The 23,549-nt window shown below is 38.6% G+C and overlaps 1 protein-coding gene across 1 annotated transcript in view; it reads right to left on the bottom strand.

Moving 5' to 3' along the window:
* Nucleotides 1-889: 889 nt before the first annotated feature.
* Nucleotides 890-23,549, bottom strand: part of PDE6C (phosphodiesterase 6C) — a 40,015-nt gene continuing 17,355 nt past the window's right edge. Inside the window, exons 8-22 of the mRNA XM_034430339.3 lie at nt 22,549-22,596; nt 22,225-22,374; nt 19,925-20,068; nt 19,762-19,830; nt 13,215-13,361; nt 11,023-11,130; nt 10,639-10,748; nt 7,858-7,945; nt 7,617-7,717; nt 7,058-7,165; nt 6,905-6,968; nt 5,586-5,660; nt 5,421-5,504; nt 3,647-3,797; nt 890-1,238 (exon numbers count right to left, since the gene is read on the bottom strand). Of these exons, the coding sequence (XP_034286230.1) occupies nt 1,177-1,238; nt 3,647-3,797; nt 5,421-5,504; nt 5,586-5,660; nt 6,905-6,968; nt 7,058-7,165; nt 7,617-7,717; nt 7,858-7,945; nt 10,639-10,748; nt 11,023-11,130; nt 13,215-13,361; nt 19,762-19,830; nt 19,925-20,068; nt 22,225-22,374; nt 22,549-22,596 (1,509 nt within the window). The 3' untranslated portion in view covers nt 890-1,176. The remainder of the gene's footprint in view (nt 1,239-3,646; nt 3,798-5,420; nt 5,505-5,585; nt 5,661-6,904; nt 6,969-7,057; nt 7,166-7,616; nt 7,718-7,857; nt 7,946-10,638; nt 10,749-11,022; nt 11,131-13,214; nt 13,362-19,761; nt 19,831-19,924; nt 20,069-22,224; nt 22,375-22,548; nt 22,597-23,549) is intronic.

Raw genomic sequence — 23,549 nt, 5'->3', positions numbered from 1 at the left:
GTTTTTTGTCAGTTTCTGGCATTACTTCCAGTTTTTGGCAAAAATGCTGATTGTGAAAAATGGATTCACTTAACAATCACACTGTTAACAACCACTGCAATATATATATATATATATATATATATATCAGAACACAGCCAAGTTCCCACCCAATCAGCTCACATCCCCACTAGCAGTTAAAAGGAAGAGACAGCTGTGATCTCACATTGCTCCTGGAAGCACGAAGCCGAGAACACCAGCCTGAAGATGACGAATGAGACTTCGTCGAAACATCGCCAAGACCCTTCCAATTTTACGTGGGAGAAGACCCGAATAACCAAAGACCTACATATAAACACCCGCGAAAACCTGAGAAAACAAATATATAGATAGATAGATAGATAGATAGATAGATAGATAGATAGATAGATAGGTAGGTAGGTAGGTAGGTAGGTAGGTAGGTAGGTAGGTAGGTAGATAGATAGATAGATACACACATACACACACACACACACACACACACACACATATATATATATATAAAATCAGGTCTGATTGTGTGATGCCTCGACTTACGAGTACAATGACTTACAACCATAATTCCAGGCTCAATGACGGTCGTAAATTGAACACTCTCTGTATTAGAATCCTTTTGCTGGCTTTAGATATATTTTTTGAAGTAAACCTGTTTCTAGCCATAAGCTTATGCTAAAAATAGAACTTTCAAAATGACATGAGCTATAACTTTATTGGTAATAGTAAAAGTATAAGAACAGCAATTATTCCAGGGGAAGTAACTAAACATAATATAAAACTTACTTCTGTGCATTAATAATTACAGTGCTACAATTGCAGTGCTCTGTATTGTGCAGTACAGAATTTTATCATATGAAATTAAGTGAAAGTTGTGTAAATTATAGTTTCCTGAAAGTTCACAGGGTTTAATATATTAAATAAAGACTGTTAATTGAGAATAGCAGCAACCAAGAAATGAGTCCACAATCACTTTTGACAAAGTAATCTCAGGTTATCCATTTCTTTAAAATGTTCCACTTTCCTTTGGTGAAAATGTTCCATTTCCATTGTAGATGAATAAAGACTGAACAGTTTATGCTCCATTAGATTGACAGAAATCCTTGACCTCACTGAAAATGTTGATAGATTTCTTGATTGTAGCAGAAATGCTCTTGCATTTAATTATAAAATTACACATGTTTTTGATTTGCCATCTGCTGATTCTCCATTTCCAGCATCTTCTTCTAATAAAATGCAAAAAAATAGGTATAAATATGCATGCATTTTAATTTTTGAAGTGGTTTATTGGTGTGTACCTTAGCATCAGAGGAATCATCTATCATTTGAAAGTTCAACCCATTTTCACTTCTGACAACATTGGAATGCACTCTGGTGCAATTTTTCCATTATAACAAATTATTAATTATCAGATGTATAAAACATAATGCAACAGGTCTCAGTGGACATTTTGGAACATAAAATTAAGTGATAGGGTAATATAATCCTATTTAGTACTGGACCAATATAAACTTTTCTCTTAGTTGATTTGAAATGATTACACCAGATTGTATTTGTTATGCTTTTTTTTTTCCATGATAAATAGTTCTTTTCTGATTTACTTACATTAGCATTACCAACATTAGAATTAAACTTAAATTTGAAGACTGGGAATCACTATGTTACTATGTTATTTTTGTTCCTTTTCATCTGTATGGAAACTTGATCCATGACCTATCTGCTGAAATGCTGAAGTATAATTAACAGTATAATTTTCACTTGAATTTTGAGGTGTTTTACTTATTTATTTTTCTCCCAAACTTCCTGTTGTAATGGTCCATTTAACTGTATTTTATTTATTTTTAAAGAGTGTGCATTGCACAACATAATTACGGTACATTAACAGCAAGAAGCATGGCTGTTTTCATCCTATTTGGGCCTTATCAGGTGTGGGTAGCCTAATGTTATTCTGTGGGGTTCAAACCAACTACCAGGAAATAAACCTTTAGATAACTAATATATATACGGGGCATTAACTTTAGCAGCTGCGTAGAACCTGCTACTCAGTAGTTGAAGAAAGGAATATACAGTATGGAAGCTATCAGAATAGTACATATAGTACATATCAGCCTTTCTCAACTGGGGTTCTCAGAAAGGTTGCTAGATGTTCCACAAAAGATGTGGGGGGGGGGAGGATTTGATGGCAAGCCTTGGACAATGCTAATGTTGAATTTCTACATTCTCCAACTCAGCTATCAGCCTATCATTTTAATCTAACACCAATTATATATCAGCAAAGTAGAAATATAATTGGAGATCATGCCCAGGGAAATAATGTACTTCAGAAAAACATCATCTACTCATAACAAAAAGAGATATAAGTGAATTGATGATTTCTTACTGGTGGCTGATTTATACTTCCAAAGTAAACAAATAGAGCTACTTATGAGAAAGCCTTGGTTGGATTGGGGCCACTGGATTTTTCATGAGTGTCATTAACAGCCTGAAAAATGTCAAAGTAAATTACAGCCATTGTTATGGAGATCCAATCGCATGTTCAGGATAGTCTGGATTGTGGCCTCAAACATGTGCAAGATAGAGCAAAAAAATAAAAAAATGAAAATGAAATATTAAAAAAACCTGTAGTAGCACAAATTGGAATTAATTCAGCAAGCCCATTCTCATTAAATCATACCATGTTCATAGTTTTAAGTTCCACAACCTTAAACCCAGACTAATTTAGAATTTTAACTTTTTGAACTTAGAAAGCTGACTGATTCAAAATGGTTAACATATAACATTTTTCAGCTGTGATTTATTTAAGTATGATATTGGTAAAAATACAGTGGTTCAAAATTGGTATACCTTATTTCTGTAGTTTTGGTTTGTCTGCACTCTTTTTTTAATTTGCTGCTTTACTGTCTCTCTAAAATATACTATATTAGGATTGCATTCAGATGGATTCTCCCCAAAGTGAATTAGTATTTTCTTTCCTTCCTTCCTTCCTTCCTTCCTTCCTTCCTTCCTTCCTTCCTTCCTTCCTTCCTTCCTTCCTTCCTTCCTCCCTCCCTCCCTCCCTCCCTCCCTCCCTTCCTTCCTTGTTGTGAATGCTCCAACGCTGGAAATTTTTAAGAAGATATTGGATAATCATTTGTCTGAAGTGGTGTAGGGTTTCCTGCCTAAGCAGGGGGTTGGACTAGAAGACCTCCAAGGTCCCTTCCAACTCTGTTATTCTATTCTATTCTATTCTATTCTATTCTATTCTATTCTATTCTATTCTATTCTATTCTATTCTATTTAGCACAGACTTTAAAACAAGAAATTGTGAATTTTGGCTGATTTTCTGCTGTATTGCTTCATATTGTTCCAGAATCTTCTATCTAAACCAATTTAAACTTTCTTCCTTTAGTGGACTCCTGGGATATTTATATTTTGCTCATTATGATTTGTCATTATTTACATTAATCCCCAAGGATAGCTGGGTTAATCTGTTGCAGCAAAGAACTGATGGAATGTACTGCAGACCATGAAATTATATCAATTAAAACTACATTTGGTACCTTAAGTTCCAAACTCAGCAAAAATTTTCAATGTTATGGAAATGTTTGTATGTACCCATGGATTGCCTGAGTCAGCACATTTCTATATGCCTAACCTTTCTTGCCATCTCCTCCTAGCTTTTGCTTTTCTTCTTCAAGAGCTTTCATCTTCGCGTCATAAATATCACCTAGAGCTTTCCATTCCGCTCGGTTGTTTTGAAGACCAGCAAGCATTGGTGTAATTTCTTTATGGAACCTTGAGAATTCCTAAAAAAATAGTGGAGCTTCATATATTTACCATTGAAACAGAAGATTAGCAGTAGCAACAGAATGCATTTTTTATACTTAGAAAAATCTTTATTGGATAACAAAGAGGATTGAAAAATCTTATCAGCCCAATATTTTTCTTCAGGGACGCATTTCTAACATATATTACACAAGGAAACTTTATACCTATACCTATATCAATAACTTTATACCAAATTATTCTCCAAAGCACCGAAGGGCAGGACAAGAAACAATGGTTGGAAACTAATCAAAGCGAGAAGCAACCTGGAATTAAGGAGAAACTTCCTAACAGTGAGGACAATTAACCAGTGGAATAGCTTGCCTTCAGAAATCATGGGCACTCATCCAGGGGTGGGTTCTAATTTTTTTTACTACCGGTTCTGTGGGGGTGGCTTATTTTGTGGGTGTGGCTTGATGGTCATGTGACAGCGGGCGTGGCTTGGTGGTCATGTTACTGGGTAGGCATGGCCAACTCAATGTCATTCACGTCAAGGGGTGCCTCGCCTGGCCCCTCCCCTCCCAGCCATTCCTTGTCACACCCAGCCTCAACATATCTATAGTTCTATAAAAATGTTGTTCACCTTTTTTCAACTTTATTATCTACATACTATAGATGCACTTTCATGGACCACTGAAAGGAGGAAATGTTTGCCCAAGAGTGTGATAGGCAACAGGCTTTTAAGGGGGGGCAATGTATTTTCCAAAGCACCAGAAGGCTGGATGGAAACTGAACAAAGAGAGAAGCAACCTAAAACTAAGGAGAAACTTCCTGACAGTGTGAACCAATATAGGTGCAGAAATATTTCAGCCATACTTTCACATATAAAATAGCCATTCGTGTAATACAACTTGCATATTGTTCAAAACAGTCATTAGTATTATGGCTGATGTTTGACAGCAAGCCTAAAAGTCAAAGCTTACTTTCTCTGTATGTATACAAAACATCACATACCAGGAATAGCATATTAAGATGGACTCATCACTGGATGTTTTTAAGAAGATTTTAGATTCTCCTGCTTTAGCAGGGGGCTGGACTAGAAAACCTCCAAGATCCCTTCCAGCTCATTCATTCTATATCAGCAGGTTTTCCGTTGGCACTTAAGAGTTCCTTCCTTTATTATAGTTCACTGTTTTTAGGTTCTATTGTTGATTCCCACACACAACGCTAGAATGATGCTAACATTTCTAATATAAAAATACAGGAGATAATATGTATGTCTACTGCCAGTTTGTCTCAACCTGTCCTGCATCAAATACTGAACTCACCAGTCAAGAGGAAGATGTAGCTTTGGAATTTGGGAATGTTTTCCTAAATATTTGTTTGTTTTAATACAAGCATATTCTGGCTTTACTGAATGTAATACATGTGGTTTGACACTTGACTGGAAAATATATTAACACTTGTAGGAAATACTTTGGAGATTCAACATTTCAGGGCATTCACAAATATATGAGCTTATATGTACAATATATTTGCTTGGTTGTTTAATTAACATCTTGTCTTTTCATCAAAAACAGCTCTGTGCAGTTTTAATCTTATATTTTGTATTTCTATATAAGAATATACATAATAAAATGGAATGATATGAAGTTATCCCTTACCTTATACACAAAGGTACATACAAAATCAATGAAACCACACTGAAGCTTAGGTAATTCATCCTTCTTGGCTCTGTCCATCAAAGGCTAGAAAGAGTTGAAGAAAATAATTAGTGAGCATGTAATCTTATTTTTTAAGATTGAATACATGCTGTGTAAGATGCTTACAATTGGTTGTTGCTGTAAGACAGTTCGTTCAAGGTCACCTTGCTCCCAAAATTCACTTGCAACCATCAAAGCAACCTGAGAATGGATAACAATTAATTTTATGTTTTTTGCAATAGTTGTCAGCTAGTAGAGTAATTAGACATGTCCTCCATCAAAGCATGCATTGCTCCATATAAAAGGATATTGTAGAAAAGGACAGAGAAAAGGATTTTTTTCTATGGAAAAAATGCTAACTGTTTAGAAATGGGTCTCCAAACCTAGGGCTGCAGCCCACTACCGGGCTGCGTCCTGTTCAGAACTGGGTTGCATAAGTGGCAGTTGAGCATGGGTGGGCATGCGCTGTTCCACTCACGCAAGTGGCAAGTGCTTCCACCCACATGTGAAGCTCCATTCACTCGCCCACCACTCACATAAAACCATCCCCGCTCCCCTCCTGGAAAGATTGGGGACTGCTGCTTTAGAACCTTGTTTTTATTTTTAGAAAATGTTAACAGAAAGAAAATAGTTATAGAAGTAATGAAATGGTCGGTAAACATGGGCGGAGACTATTTCTTAAGCAGAACATGTTAAGGGGATGTACATTCTAAGTAATAAATGTGTTCCTTGTTTTCACTGCTAAAAATGGGTTCTCATTTAAACCATGATCAGATAGTTGTCAAGCAAGTTCCACATTAATAAGTAATGTGGTCCTCACCACACAATTCGCTGCACATCATAGTTGTGCGATCAATAGCTCAAAAGAGGGATTGGACATGACAGGTAGAAAAACAGCCAAAGACAGGCCTAATTGACAATTAATGGGGCAATAAAAAAAGATAAGATTTTCTTAGCAACGGGCTTAGCAGAAATGTTTGATGACAGATATCAGGACAGGCAGATCTCGAAAAGTTTGTGTGTAAATTTCCCTTCTTTCAGCTCAACTAAAATTTGCCATTTATTTGTAATTTTAAATTGACCCAAAGGGGGGAATCATTAAAATATACAAATAGTAATATGGTCCCTGTATTAAGTTCATTAAATGAATTACCGGTAACTTGCATTGTATTACACCAACTTAGATTTTGATCTGATTTGGCGTAATACAGCTGTCAGCATTCAGAGTCCAGTATGGCATTTAGTCTGAAATAGATGGTGTACCTCAGGGCTAGATTGGGCTTTGGTCTGAACTGGAAGGATTCGTAAGGGAGTTTTGCTTCCTTAAAAAAACATGTCAGATTTCTCCTATATTGCATTATATCTAAATTGCTTTGCAAGTACAACAAATAGACAGAAGAGCATACGTTAAATTCTGAGTTTTGCTTGATTCTTATGGTGCCCACCTTACTTTGCACCTCCCAAGGTTTAGTGATGGCAGAAAGGTCACAACCGGTCATCATCATAGCCCTTTAAATAAAAATAATAGATTTAGACATTTTTTTTAAAAAAATCAGCACATTCCATGTTGTAGGAGGAGAAACATTAAATCTACTTACATGACTACTTCTTTTTTGGTAGGGTCCATAGTTATGTATTTAATTGCTTCATTCTCATCTTCCATTTTTTCAGTGACATCCACTATTTTTTGAAACATAGTCCTTTTCCTGAGAAAAACAGTAACTTTTGTGATACATATGTCACATTTTTGAGGGTCTGCTTCAACTTCCAGTATTGTGTGAAGAGTTTGAACTTTCACCTTCATATATATCATGCTATATTTTAAGTATCATAGTGCCCTGATGCTTAAATCATGCTGAGCTTTCTTATTAAATCTCAGTATTGTATTTACATTGGGTTTTTAAGTAGAAATATTAAAGAAAGTACATTGGAATGCAATTGTTTTTATGATGAGTAGATATGCAGATGTTTAAACCGGACATAGTCACAGATGAATTCAATTGTTAAGGTTTTATATCATTTAACTTGCCTTTGACAATGATTAAAACCACAAAAGAGCAAAACAAAAGGGCTCTTTAAAATTAGAGTATAACAAAATGCAGTAATGTTAATGTGCATAAGATTTCATTGTTTGGTAATAGGAAATCAGGGACTTACTTGAAATACAGAGCCAAGTCAGTTGCTATGATGCAAATTTCAAATATATGTAAAACATTTTCATGCTGGCGTTTATTTAGATTTTGGAAGATGTTTAAACTCTGCAGAATAAAGATATTTTTGCAAGTCAGTATTGCTCCCAAAATAGAAAAATAGCATTTCCTCCATAGAGGAAAGCTATTGTTTGGCTATAGCTAGTAGGAATATTTTATGTACCAAATGAATGAAAATAAGCACAGACCTCATCTTGTAGCAGGGTTTTACTGTACTCTAGATGGTGCCTTTCTAAAATGGAAGAGCCATGGAGTTTTGCCAATGGAGCTGCTGTCCTGGTGAAACATTAAAGGATTGAGAATATATCAGGTTCTGGGGGGGGGGTGGGGTTTGCCCAAATCTTTGCACATTTTAAGAACAGTAGTGAACAACCTGAGGAATAGAAGGAACATTATTTTTGCATGCCCAGGATCATCATCTTCTTCTTTTAATGATCCCATAATCCCTTGCGGGGTGGAGTCTGGGCCACTGAATGGATCTGAGTGTTTACTGGCTGGATGTCCTTCCTGTCATCAATGCGAGCTTGTTCAGCAGATACATTCTCATTGTGCCCAGAGAGAGAAATACCTGCCTGTACCTAGGATTGAACTCACAACTCCCTGATTGTGAAACGAGAACTCTACCTTTAGGCACCGCATCACTCATTTTGCATGCCCATAATGTCCCTGGAATATCTCCTTATTTGAGAAGACTAGGGGCAAAACAGACGCATTAAGGCCTTGTTTAACAGACCTATTTTATCTCTTAAAATTCATGGAAATCTAATCCCAAAGCAAGTTGATCTGTTAAATTTTGAGGAACAAAACAGGTGCTTTCAGCTCTGCAAAGCTCATGACATATATTTTGCCCGTTGACTTCCGCTGGGCTTCATGTGGCAAAACAATTGGCCCATTCTTCAAAGGTCATTTATACCCCTCTAATGGCATCTATGTATTTATTTAATATTACGCTTGCTTACATGTAAATTCCCCACTTCTGATATAGAGCTTTTCGTGGTTTCTTATCAACAAAGTCCCAACAACAGACCTTCTTTCTAGTCAGTTTCTGATTCCAGAACTTTTGAGCTCAATATGGGCAATTGCCAAAAGCTCAGGAGATCTCAGCAATCACCGCTGGAGACCCCAGAGACAATTTTCTTGGGCCAGCAGTGACTATTAGATCAGCCATCTAATTGTTCTCCACCATTTGCAAACCTCTGAGATGTAACTGATGTGTCAGATTATATTAACAACCTTAATACCGAGTTGTTTTCATTTCAGTTATTTTTAATTCAGCAAATAAAAAGTCCCCTTAAAAATTATTATCGCCTTCATCATGATTATGATTTATACCTCTCTCACTTCCAGAGAAGCTCAGAGAAGTTTAAGAAATAAATAAAACCTATGAAAGAAGGAAATTGCAATACACTCTTAGAGAAATAAGGTAAAATATAAATGGGACTGCTGTTAAGAAGAGCAGAATCTGCTTCTTTATAACTGTTTTTTCTTTCCACCTTTTTTATTTACTTATTATTTTGCTTTTGTTACGTTTTCTCTTTCAGAGTTTGCATTGTTTTTATACTTTTAATTTTTTAAAATAAAAATTACACGTGCATGAGTGCACATACACACAATAAAACTGGCAAGAAAATTAATAGTGGCTTCCTTCTTTAAAATATACTTAAAATCATCTAAAAATCATCCAGCTTTGGACTGGTTATCTCACAAATTCCTGAGTGGATGGTTATCTCTTTTAACTTTTTTTTAAAAATCAGATTCCCAGCTAAGCATCTTTCAGGAAAGAATTATATAATAAGGATGTTGTTGTGGAGATGCTCTCCTCCTGGCTACCAGAAAGCTGAAACCCAGGGCTTTTCCAGCTGAATGGATTGGAGAATACAAAGGAGAGAGAGATCCCCAGTTGTGCCATGTTCCTTCAGAAGTAGTATGATCTTATCCAAGCAGATTGACTTCACAATTCCATCTATCCAAATACCTCTTCTCTGATTCAGCTTCAGTTCCTAGGGCCTCACCCATCATTGCCTTCAGACCACTATCTAACAACTCCCAGAGTCCCTTGGGAGTTGGGCGGCATAGAAATGCGACAAAATAAATAAATAATAAATAAATAAATAATAGCAACCACACAACCTTTCCTCATTCAGGTGGAAAAGAGAGATGGAGCTAAGAATCATCAGCATATTGATGACATTGAACTCCAGATCTGGAGGATGCACAGATGTAGCTATCAAATAACAAAGGGTAGAAAATTGAATCTAGTGGGATCCACAAATTGGGTGACATGGACCAAGCAAAAATCTATTGCCACATCTTGGGGCAATTCTGCAGCTAAGGATGGAACTACCCTCTAGTTCCACACATACCCCCTAGGACAGTCCAACAATATCCCCTTCCCGGAGGTCTCAAAAGACCACTGAGGGATCAAAGAAGATCAGCATCTAGGCTTGCCCCAATGTCCAGCACTCATTGTGTCTCTCTCCCAGTAGAAGTTATTGATTGAGGGTAGCCAAAGCTACACCCACGTCTGAAGATGACATTTAAAAGCAGGCACCACAGTACTATTATAGTAGGCCACAAATAAAAGCACCAAGCCTTGGGTGAAGCATAGCAGGTTTTCATATTCCATGTTCAGGAATGAGGGAGACGAACAAGTTTTCTCTCCATCCCCATTCCACCTTAAAGAGAAAAGTCATGTAAGGGTTGTACTCCCTGACTATCAACTACTGCAGTAGCTAAGTAGAACCCTACATTCAGCAGCTGTGAATTTCCATACTTAATACGTATTGAGTTTGGCTGTAGAGTTCTACTGGACAGAATTGTTTGGACCGACTTGTGGCCTTCCCAGAGCTTTGCATAGTCTTTCTAGTCAAGGATACACAAGGATGCTAGTTTAAGCATGAAATGTTTTATAATGACACGAAATAACTCATTCTTTAGTAATCAAAGATACAAAGAAATGTACCACTCACTTCATTTGATATAAGTTGTTGGTTCCTCTATGATCAATATCGTGGCAGAAAGCTGCAGATACCATAGCAAAGGCTTCTAGGTCAGTGTAATATTTCTTTAACTTACCAGTCTATAAAAAGAGAGACCTTTATAATCATTTCTTTATATCTACATGTACATGTACATGTATATCTATATCTCTATATAGTATATATCTATATCTACATCTATATCTCTACAGTATACAGCATATCATATCCATCCATCCATCCATCCATCCATCCATCCATCTATCCATTTATCTATCTATCTGTCTGTCTGTCTGTCTATCTCTGTCTACCTATGTATCCATCCATCATAATGAAAAGGAAATTAAGGCTTAGATCCAAAGAAACAACTGATACCATTAAAAGAGCAAACATGGTCTGTCCGACATTAAATCCATGCCGCCAGTTGTGGTAAGTGATGTCACGATATCCTTTTCTGATTGTGTACATCCATCTTGTAAGTACCTGCGAAAAATGGAGACATTCCATTCTCTTACCATTGTATGGTACTTCTGAACATTGTATAAGATAACAACTTTAATGGTCACAGTGAAATTTTTATGTATTTATATTTATTTATATTTGAATTTATATACCGCCCTTCTCCCCCTAGGGACTCAGGGCGATGAACAGCTGAAATTAAAATACATACAATATAAAAGTTAAGATAACTAAAATAAATTAAATCAATTGGCCCCCAATTTAAAACCCCAAAGCTATATAATTAAAAACTAACCCATAAAAAACCTAATTAGGCTAGGCCGGCTTGCTGAAATAAAAACGTCTTCAGGGCCTTACAGAAAGTGCAGAGATCCGGGATCAGTCGTATTCCGGGAGGAAGCTCATTCCAGAGGGCGGGTGCCCCCACAGAGAAGGCTCTCCCCCTGGGGGCCGCCAGCCGACATTGCTTGACCGACGGCACCCTGAGGAGGCCATCTCTGTGAGAGCGTATTGGCCGGTGGGAGTTATCGGTAGCAGAAGGCGGTCTCGTAAATACCCTGGCCCTAAGCCATGGAGCGCTTTAAAGGTGAGAACCAACACCTTGAAGCGCACCCGGAAGACCACCGGGAGCCAGTGCAGCTGGCACAGGAGAGGTGTTATATGGGACCGCGGTGCTCATCTCCTTTTCTTGGCTGAGGGAGCCAGTGTCGCCCAGATATTTTCCAAGACCATGTGGCCAGCATGGCTATACACCAAAAGCACATAGAATGCTCTTATCATCCAACCAAAGTGGTACCTATTTATCTACTCAAATTTGCCTGCTTTCAAACTGCTAAGTGGGCAGGAAATGGGGCAGGAACTGGAGCTCACCCTGTTGCATGGCGCTCGGGTCTCAAACCCGGACTGTCAGCTTTCCAGCTGAAAAGCTCAGCTTTTTTAACTGCTGAGCCATTGGGCCCCTTATGGGTACAGTAGGAATGGGAAAATAATTAGATTTTGCCATTCTTATCGTGCCAAGATAACCCTTCATAAAAGCTCGATTGGATTCACTTTGTTCTCCCTCTTGCAGCACTCTAGGTGCTCTTTTGCTTCATCTCCCCAGATGTCTATGGGGATTCTCAGTCATCCAGGTCCTGGTTGTCCCAAAGGTGCTTTTTCTTAAAGAGATATCTGGACTTTCTATTTTTTCTTTAAAGACGTTTCGCTTCTCATCCAAGAAGCTCTTTCAGCTCTGAATGAGAAGCGAAACATCTTCAAACAAAAACCAGAAAGTCCAGTTGCCTCTTGAAAAATTCATCTCCCCAACTACTTTTGAAATACAGCTATTTTTCCAGATCCGCATGCAGTAGGAGTCTGCCGAGGCACATTCCCATGTAAGGACGTCACATCCCCTCAATCCAAGGCGTGACTAACAGGGCATTGAATCATGTATCAGAGCCTTAGGAATAACCCCAAATTCCTTCTAAAATCCAGTGGGGGTCTCATCAGGGACAGGGGTGGGCTCCTGGGGGTTCGGCAGGGTTCAGGCGATTCTCTAACTAAGAATGGCCGGGGTTCAGCAAACCCCCAAATGCCACCCCTGGCTGGCCATTCCCACCCTGCCCCTCCACTCCCAGGAGTCTCCACATGGCCCGTTCATCATTCCAGGTAAGTGCAGGGCTACGCAAAAGGTCTGGGAGGGCAAAAAATGGGCCTCCTGGAAGTTCTGGAAATCCGGAAACGGGCCTGTTTCCAGCCTCTGGAGGGCCTCTGGATCCTGGGGGAAGCAGTTTTTGCCCTCCCGGAGGCTCGTGGAAAGCCTCCGAAGCCTGGGGAGGGCGAAAAATGCCCTCCCTGCTATGGTGCAGGCAGCTGACTAGGCCACCCCCACCATGGCCATACCCACCCATCAACAGGGCAGTGAACCTGTTGCTAAAGGTTCTGAAGCCCATCCCTGATCAGGGACCCTTTTATGTCATGTCTAGAATGTGTTTTCTAGTACATTCTCCCCTCAGGTAGGCCTATTGTGCTATTGTGAAATCAATATCCATTGGCAAAGGTCACATGTCATGGATTTCATCCTGAACCATCTTTATGGGGTGGGGGGGAGGAGACAAAATGAACCTGACCTCTGCTGGTACTTTGAACTTCTCTACAACTTTTAACTGGAAGAACATTTGTATGCCACACTTGATTAAGTCATGATCTGTAACGGGGAAGTCGCTGAAGCGAAATTCAAAGAGTTCAACGCCCTCTGGCTCGGGCAATTCTTCTGCCTGTTGAAGGAGAAAAAGCAAGATAACCTCAGTTGGACAGGTAAAGGACATTGTGAGTATCTTTTATTTATTACCTTCCTCAGTATTTATTGTTAGGGGGAGCGCTAGCCGCTTGGAATGATCACCTATGCAGAATTCTCAGGTTTCAAGCGGCATGTCTGAAAAAAATTAACCTATTTGATAATTATGAATTATTTTTGCAAGGAAAATATTTTATGGTAGTGAAATTTATCGCTACCTGGTAGTTTCTGTGAGATATAACTTAAAGAAAAGATCGTCTGAAATATCCAGATCATTTGCTGTAAGATGAAGATATATTTTAAAACAAATTGGCTAAATCAGTGCCCCTTCGGACAAAATCTGGCTCTTCAAATAGACCCTGTTTGTGCATTGAGCCTTTAGCCCTAAGGTCCGCAATTTCAGGAAAAGAAACAGAATGGAAAATTATGACTAGCCTCCTAAGAAAATGATTCTGTATAATTGTAAAGGGCTCCTTAATCCAGTTACTTATTACAATGAGCAGTCTGATGCTTTAAGAAGCCTGACAAGCAGGGGATTAATGGCACTTTCCAGGTCATGCTCTCCAGCTGTCAAATATTGCTAATTGGGAATTACAGAATAAGAGAGTTGGAAGGGACCTTGAAGGTCTTCTAATCCAATCCTTATTCAAGTAGGAGATCCTATACCAGTGATGGCTAACCTTTTTGCCGTTGCATGCCAAAAGCGGGGGTCACACGGGGAGGTCGCGCGCTTGTGTGCCCACACCCATAATTCAATGCGCCCTGCCCCCCCCACATGCAACCCCCCCCCCGTGCTCCCCCTGCTTTTGGCACGTGATGGCACAGTGGGCCCGTTTCTCACCCTCCCCAGGTTCCAGAAGCTTTCTAGGAGCCTGGGGAGGGCAAAAACGGCCTTCCCCAATCCCCAGGAGGCTGGAAATTGCCTGTTCCCTGACTTCCGGTGGGCCCAGAAGGCCTGAAAATGAGCCAGCCAGCACGTGCATGCACACTGGAACTCAGCTAGGGCAATCCCCGCGTGCCCACTGATATGGCTCCGCGTGCCACAGGTGGCACACGTGCCATAGGTTCGCCATCACAGTCCTATACCATTCAGGAAAAACGGTTGTCCAGTCTCTTCTTGAACCCCTCCACCCACAATTTCTGAAGGCAAGCAATTTCACTAATTAATTGTTCTCCACTTAGGAAATTTCTTCTTCATTTTTATTTGTGGTGGTGAGTCCCTCGGGAGAAGGGTGGTATAAAAATTTAAATAATAAATAAATAATAAATAATAAATTTGGGCCTCTCTTTGATAACCTTCAGTCATTATTTCTTATCCTATCCTCAGGTGCTTTGGGGAAATAAGTTGATGCCCTCCTCAACTATTGGAAGACTACTATCATGTCACCCTAGTCCCTCTCTTTGTTAGACCAGACATTCCTAGTTCCCACAACTCTTCTTTGTTTGGTTTAGCCTCCAGTCTTCTAAATTATCTTTGTTTCTCTTCTCTGCAATCTTTCTAGAGTCTCAACATCTTTTTTTTATCATGTTGACTAAAACTGAATGAAGCATTCCAAGTGGTGTTACCAGTGCAGTATAAAGCAAGAATACCATGGGAATTCAAATGAGGGGAAAAGAAATATAAAAATGTATTCTCTTTCCTCCAATTCATGAAAACCAAGCAGAAGAAAATAAGAGGGTATAAAATGAGGAAAACACAGATCATGTAAATTCTGCCGCTTTAATACATGAGTCATGATGTCACAAGCATGAGCTAACTTGGTATAGTTCAAATCTCACCAGGCTCAAGGTTGACTCAGCCTTCCATCCTTTTGAGGTAGGTAAAATGAGGACCTGGTTTGTGGGGGCAATAAGCTGACTTTGTATAAAAAAGAATACCGCTTTAGGGGGGCTGAAAGCCCTACTAAGCAGGTATATACAAAAGTATGAAGGCTATTGCTTAACGCATTGTAAGCCGCCCTGAGTCTCCGGAAAAGGGCGGCATATAAATCGAACCAATAAATAAATAAATAGTCACAGTTGGTTCTTGAATAACCTAAGAAAGTCTGTGTTCCAGGAAATGCATGCTCATTGTTCTGACAAGATCTCTAGATTCAACAGTGCTATTGACAAGATCTCTAGATTCAACTGATGCTATTGTTCCAGTTGTTTTTGCAAATGGAAGGAGTATAACCTTCATTCAGTGAATGGCCAATCTAGAATCGATTTAATCAACTTAATCAAGTCAGCTCACAGTGACACTGAAACATTTAAATATGTTCCTTGGATCAGGAAGTTTTACTATATAATCAATGCAACCTGAGCAATATCAATCCTGTGAGTTACCAAAATAGAGTTAGACAGGAAGTCCAATATGAGTGACATGCTCTGAACCCAAAGATTCAACTAGAGTCAACTATGAGCCGAGGTGGCACAGTGGTTGGAGTGCAGCACTGCAGGCTACTTCAGTTGACTGCTAGCTGCAGTTCAGCAGTTCAGATCTTACTGGCTCAAGGTTGACTCATCCTTCCATCTTTCCGAGATGGGTAAAATGAGGACCCAACTTGTTGGGGGCAATATGCTGACTCTCAGAGGTGGGTTTCAGCAGGTTCTGACCAGTTCTGGAAAACCGGTAGCAGAAATTTTGAGTAGTTCAGAGAAACAGTAGTAAAAATTCTGACTGGCTCCACCCCCATCTATTCTCTGCCTCCCAAGTCCCAGCTGATTGGGAGGAAATGGGGATTTTGCAGTAACCCTCCCCTGGATTGGGGAGGGAATGGAGATTTTACAGTATCCTTCCCCTGCCACGCCCACCAAACCATGCCCACCAAGTCACGCCATGCCCACAGGACCGGTAGTAAAAACATTGGAAACCCACCACTGCTGACTCTGTAAACCGCTTAGAGAGGGCTGTAAAAGCACTATGAAGCAGTATATAAGCAAATTGCTATTGCTAGATTAGAATATTGCTTTGAATATCATGCAATCATGAAAGCGACTGAGGGAACCAAATACCCACCAGTCTACTTTGTAAAGGCAGAAATAGTAACCGTTTAGCAATAGAAGAATCCCTAGGTAGCTATTACAGGTAATTGATAACATTAGGAACTGAACATGTTTCTTACTTATTGTTTATGGTACATTTGTGAATTACATATAGTTTATAGCCCAAAGGAGAGGAAACACACTGAAATGTGATACTAGGCAGAGAAGAAACAGGATAAAATGGAACATTATATAGCAGTAGAGGTAGCCCACTAGTAAAATGAGAGTTCCGTATACAGATATTCCTCAACTTGCAACTATAATGGACCCTGGAATTTCTGTCATATGCCATGACAGTTGTAAGTCAAGATACCCAGGTGACCAACCGGATGTTACAACATTTTTTGTGGGCAATTGTTAAGCAAACATGGTGGCTGTTAAATGAATGAGGTAAACATTAAGTGATTGTGGTAATCATTAAGCAAAACCATCATCCACAATGAGATATTTTTGGCTGGAAACCAGAAATAAATATCAATTTCTTACAGAAAACATCAAAAATCGCAGTCATATGCCTACAGGACACTGTAAAGCAGGGGTCTCCAACCTTGGCAACTTTAAGACTTGTGGACTTCAACGCTGGCTGAGGAACTCTGACAGTTGAAGTCCACAAGTCTTAAAGTTGCCAAGGTTGGAGACCCCTGCTGTAAAGGACCATAAGAATGTCTCCAAAATGTGACTACATGAACATGGGGATGGAAGAATGGTCAGAACTTTGAATCTAAGTCCTAAATACCATTTTGGGGGAGAGGGGTCTATCATAACTTTTAACAGTCGCTAAGCAACCAGTCATAAATTGAGGACTAACTATAGAGAGAATTAGATGGCAAAGAAACCAGGTGGACAAAAAGCAGATTATAAACTATGAATATATATTTGAGTGGTGTCTGTGTATGTGTCTACTTACCTACCTATTCTGAGTTCAAGCTTTAAAAATCAGAAGAGTACTTAACAGGGGGCCTGGCAGTGGATTGGGAATTGGGAATCACTGCAGGTGATAGGCTCATAATATCTTCCCATCCCAAAGTACATGAGAAAGTGGTAAAGTTACTTTCAGCTGGAAGTTACTCTAACACAGATTAGTGAAGCCAACTATTTCTATCCAGGAAGAATTATAGCTGGTGAATATAGCTAATCTATTTCATGCTACAGTGGTTTAAGGAGAATTCTTATCGTTGTTGTTGTTAGTTGCGAAGTCGTGTCCGACCCATCGTGACCCCTTGGACAACATTCCTCCAGGCCTTCCTGTCCTCTACCATCCTTTGGAGTCCATTTAAGCTCACGCCGACTGCTTCAGTGACTCCATCCAGCCACCTTGTTCTCTGTCATCCCCGTCTTCTCTTGCCCTCAATCTTTCCCAGCATTAGGCTCTTCTCCAGTGAGTCCTTCCTTCTCATTAGGTGGTAAACCAATCCAAATCAGAATGAAGATGACCTATTCAGACTAGTAGGCAATTCTATTCTGCCAGAGTTGGAATGATTCTCAATTTATTCCCCTTCACCTAAGCTGTTAAAAACTCAACCACTGCTTTAATATTCCTGCTATATCCGCTGAAGGAAAACAGAAGTGTATGGGTGTAAGCAAGCCAAGTTCTTGTTTCGTTTTGCAACTGCTTGTTCCTGATACTTATTCTGAGATTACCTCCGAGCCACGAATCAGTTCCCCTCAGAAAAATGGCAGTCATAAAATGATACCTGCTTTATTCCATTAGAGAGCTAAGATTCCAAACTTTCCTAGAGACTAAAGCCTTTATTGGTGGCACGGCACCAGAGATCTCTCTATGAAAGCATTTATGTTTATGTTTATTGTATTTATATACCGCCCTTCTCCCGAAGGACTCGGGGCGGTGAACAGCCAGCAGATAAAATACAGAAAATACAAAATTTAAAACAATATTAAAATCCAATTAAATTAATTTGGCCCACAGTTAAAACACCCCTCTATTAAAACCCATAATTTAACAATTTAAAATTAAAATAATTTAAAAAGTTAGGTCAGGTCAGCCCGGCTTGATGAAACAGAAACGTCTTTAAGGCATGGCGGAAAGTGCGCAGATCCGGGATTCGCCGTATCTCCGGGGGCAACTCGTTCCAGAGGGTAGGTGCCCCCACAGAGAAGGCTCTCCCTTCCATATAAGTTTCTTACCATGATTCATATCCTACCTTTTAAACACGAGAAAGGAAGAATTTAAAAAAATGATCCAATGCATTAAATTTAAATTTTAGCAATCCAAACTGAAGAATACATGGGGACAGAAAGTTCTAATTATGTTTGTTGGTCCACCATTTATCAAGGCAGAACTAGGATTGGTACAGTTGGTACAAATGGCATCCTGGTGTCCTATGTGGTTATGCATTTATTTATTATTTGTTTGTTGTTTACTTATTTATTTAAAAAGTTTGTATGACTACTATTTATAATTTACAATCAATCTCAAATATTTCTTACAGAGCAAAGGGTAAAATAGGAGCTAGGGAAGCAAGTTGTCATCCTACAATTTTTTAAGTTATTATTATAAATCAATGGTTAAAAGTGCACCCTCCTATTTGGGATGTGAGGTTACAGAAATGTAGCTGGTTTATTGGTAGTTCTAGTTAAGACAGGTAGAAGAAATTAAACTTGATTAATCTATTCAACTGTCTAAAATGTAGCAGTTTCCCTATAATCTGTGTGTGTATGTATGTGTGTGTGTGTGTATATATATATATATATATATATATATATATATATATATATATATATATATATATATATATATATATATATATATATATATATATATATATATATATCTTTTAATTCATAGGTATAAATGTGCGATATTTTTGCAATCAGGGTTTTTTCCTATGTTGAAAGATGTTAAAATGGCCATGGTGGGATGAAATCTCTATTCATCGCTTTCAGGCCTGTCAGACATTTTATGTTGTTTCTTCTGAGACTTATGGGAGACTGGGATAGCACTATTTCGGCCTTCTTGGACCTCTTCAGCCAGACACACCCATATTTTATGACTCCTCCCTGTAGAGGTCAAATATTTATTTGATGCGATGAATAGAGATTTCATCCCACCATGGCCATTTTAACATCTTTCAACATAGGAAAAAACCCTGATTGCAAAAATATCGCATATATATATATATATATCTGTTACATCCTAATTCATAGTTATTGGCGTGTAAAATTCTCTTTCAGGCAAATAGGTATCCCTCAAGTAAAACTGACAGGCACAAGTTAACAAATAAAATTTAAAAACTCCTAGCTGATAAATAAATAAATCACCAAGAATATTTCCACAGTATGAAATTATGATTGTATAGGCTTAAAGTTGACATTTAAGAAAACATTTGGTTACTTACCAGAATTTTAACAAGCTCTTTCTCATCACAGTCTTCAAAATTTTCTTGATTCAATTTTTCTTGGCATTTCTTAAAGTAAGGAACAAATGAAATAAACAATTAAGTTCGGTTCATCCAACTATAAGGTTCACACTTCCACCCAGGATGTGCAAGGAACACTTACCAGTATACTTTTAACTTCTGAAGTTGTCGCTTTTGTCTGATACATGAGCATTTCCTGAGCAATATCTTTCCGATTTTCCATCTTATTCATTTTCTCATATGTGTCAGGATTTAAAACAGACCATCCAAGGAACTGTGTAAGCATCTGAATTGACAAAGAACTAGAATTGTTTAGAGATTTCAGTGTGACTTGTCCGATGTATTTCAAATTTGAAAAGACACATATCCAATAATACTTTTACGCTTTTCTTCAGGATTTCTTAAAAACACATCCAAAGATGTTGAATGATATAGTTGCTAATTTTTAGCAATGTCCCCATATGAAGAAGAAATAAGACTCGATTCTATTATCGTGTTTCTCTGAATTTTTTGAAACCCAAAATATTTATATTTTTTGAACCCCGAAATAAGCGCTTGGCCTTGTTTTCGAAGATGTCTTATTATTTTGGGGCGCATGGAGCAAGATGGGGCTCCTCTTGCCATCTTACCCGATTTACAGCTCTGTCTCCCTAACCCTAACCAGAGGAAATAGAGAGGACCAGCTGCACATGCATTTAAATATTTTTGGGGAGGGCTTATTTTCAGGGGGGGGGGCTTATTTTAGTGCATGTGCTCAAAAGCCCAATTGGGCTTATTATCTTATTTTCGGGAAAACAGGGTAGTTAGACTCTAAATCAAATCCATAGCCTCAATTTAGGCTTCATATTATATGTTACACATCAAGAAATCTTTACACATCACATCTTCCAGGTTTTATCATATGTAAGTTTTCACGTGTACAATGAACATCTCTCTGTATGTATGTGTGCTGGAGAGGAAGCCAACATGTCTGTACAAGAGTCTTGTCTGATTACAGCATGTTATGTATACCTTATGGCTTCTATTCAGTTTTGTAGGCATACCATGTAAGTAACACCATTAGGAGAATGGATCCCCTTCTCATTCAAAGGTAGGGATCCTAATGAAGCAGGCTAAGAGGAAGAAACCGCAGAAAGATTGGGACAGGTTGTACCATTCTGGGTGGGTTGGATGGTGGCCTGCAACAATTATGTAATAAAAGTTTATGTGATTACATTAAAACCACATTTCAAATATTTGTTGGGAGAGCATGCCACAGAGTCAGTGCCAGACTTTGTAGCTACCTACCTACCTACCTTCAGAAAGATGCAGAAATAAGTAGAGGATGGAAAAAGATATGTAGGGAATGCCATGCCCTCAAAGTCATTTAGAGCTGTAAAAGCTAATAACCAGTAATGCCTGGGAGAGAAGGTGGCAAAAAAACCCAAGATGGCAGTTGCAATTATCAATGCCTCAACCATTTTGTGTATGTCTGAAGTTTATACATACAAAAGGGGTGGCCCTTGATTGCCAGTTGATACTGTCATCTTGACTATTTTCACACACACACACATACTGATGATCCTAATATGAACACCAGTATACATTTAGCTAAAAACAAACTAGTTCAACCAATGCAACTCCAAGAAAACAGGTGAAACTTGCTACTACTATATGGTTCCCAACAAGCTAGCCCATTCCATGGTTAGAATGAAGGGTTCTTGGCCATATAGTGGACTTTCAATGATCTCTTAATGATGGATGGTGTCAGCTGCCACCTCACACTTGCGCTTCACAACCATTCAGTATCAGCTGCCATGAATTTTAAGGGGGCTGGATGGGAGGGGGGAATGCTTCGAGGGAAACGAAACTTCACTGTATTTCTCCGAGATGGGTTTCAAGGACAATAGGCTGGGAGCGGAAAGCAGCTGCATATCAAACTTATGCCTGATGTGACTATTCTAAAAACTTCTTGTTTGAATTTGACTGGACATGGAGGCCCAGTGATGGGAGGCAACTAAGAGAGGGAAAAATTAGACTTGGGGATTTTGGTGCATGATTTTCAGTTCTAGGTAAAATTCACTTGACTTCTAGTAAATTATCTTTCTCAATAAATGGAGTTAAGGATTGTCCTTACTTAGAGGTTCAAGCTGAGACAGGTTTGACAGATAGTGAGGTTGTGGATGGTATACTAACTTTCATTTACCTTTACCAATATACTAACAGCTACTGTATTCTATCATTTTTATTATCATTGTTTATAACAGTAAGTTGTACCTAAGGACACACTCAAGATATTTAACTCCTTGCTTGCAAGATAAACTACTGATTCTAAATTCTATTTCAAGGACTGCTGCAGAGACAGATAGAAACATTAACAAGTATACATATTAAGTTCTATGAGAATTTCCTTTCTCTAGTGCCAGGCTGTAAGCTGATAAAACCTGCCAACTTTGAACTTACTTCAGTAATCTGTTCGTCATATTCATCAAAGGGTTTGCCATCATTCCTGTTGTAAAAGGTAGCTACACCTACAATCTCTTCTTTTTTGTTTACAATAGGTAAAGATAAGACATTTTTGACGGTCCAGCCTGAGTCATCCAAAGCTTCTCTCTAAACAAAAGGAAAAGGAAAAGAAAGGCTGTAAAAGTAATTTATGGAGACCAGCATAGTATGCATGGTGCATGTACATAGGATAAAGGCAGAAGCTCAAACTATATAAAATAAGAATTAATGCTTTTATCTGTCTACTTGCTTAGTAAAATGACTCAGTAAAAATGGTATTACCTGAAAAGCGAAGTAATCATCTGCTGCTGGATTCATCATATTACAAATCTAGGGGAGAAATTATACAATAAAGATTAGTTTCTACCTATAAATATTGGCATTCGTTACTCTTTTTCCATCTTACCTATCTTAACAGGTATTTATTAATTAGTTTGTGATATGAAAAAAGTTAGAAGAAGTCATGAGAACTTAGGGAATGCTGAAAGGAAACTAATGAGCATACTTTCCCTATAAAATTCAGTGAATGAGACTGTGCTTTCCAAATGGAAAAAAAAATCATTTGGAATTGCCATTTTCAGGTTCGCTTGAAAGTGGATAAGGAAAAAGGTAGTCCTCCACTTACGACCACACTTGAACCCAACATTTATGTTGCTAAGTGAGACATTTGTTAAGTGAGTTTTGCCCCATTTTATGACTTTTCTTGCCACATAAGTTAAGCGAATCACTGCAGTTGTTAAATTAGGAACACGGTTGTTAAGTAAATCTGGCTTCCCCACTGATTTTGTTTTTCAGAAGGTCACAAAAGTGAATCCCAGGACCATGGGATACTGCAACTGTCATAAATGTGAGTCAGTTGTCAAGCATCCAAATGTCAATCATGTGACCAAGGGGATGCTGACATGGTCATGTGAAAATGACCCTTTTAGTTTTTATGGTCATAAGTCACTTTTTTCAGTGCCGTTGTAACTTCGAATGGTCACTAAGCGAACTGTTGTAAGTCAAGGAGTACCTGTACTTGAAAAATGAAAGTGTACAATAATGGTCAACCCTACCTTTTAGCCTAAATAAGCCTTCAATGCCTTGGTGTTCTTCAGGGTTTTTGAACTAAAATGTTACTGCCAATATGGTCTGCCTACAAAGCAATACAGATAGCCCTCAACTTACAATTAGTTGCTTAGCAACCATTTGAAGTTCAATGGACTCCACAAAATGTTCTTATGATGCGGTTTCACAGTTCCACACTTCATGCCATGATATGGCTTTCCCCCTGAAGGGAGCCT

Source organism: Pantherophis guttatus, chromosome 6 (assembly GCF_059756535.1).
Source record: "Pantherophis guttatus breed Tessera chromosome 6, ASM5975653v1, whole genome shotgun sequence".
Taxonomy (NCBI): domain Eukaryota; kingdom Metazoa; phylum Chordata; class Lepidosauria; order Squamata; family Colubridae; genus Pantherophis; species Pantherophis guttatus.
The sequence above is the reverse complement of the archived record's forward strand: the minus strand, read 5'-3'. Positions and strand labels throughout refer to the sequence as shown.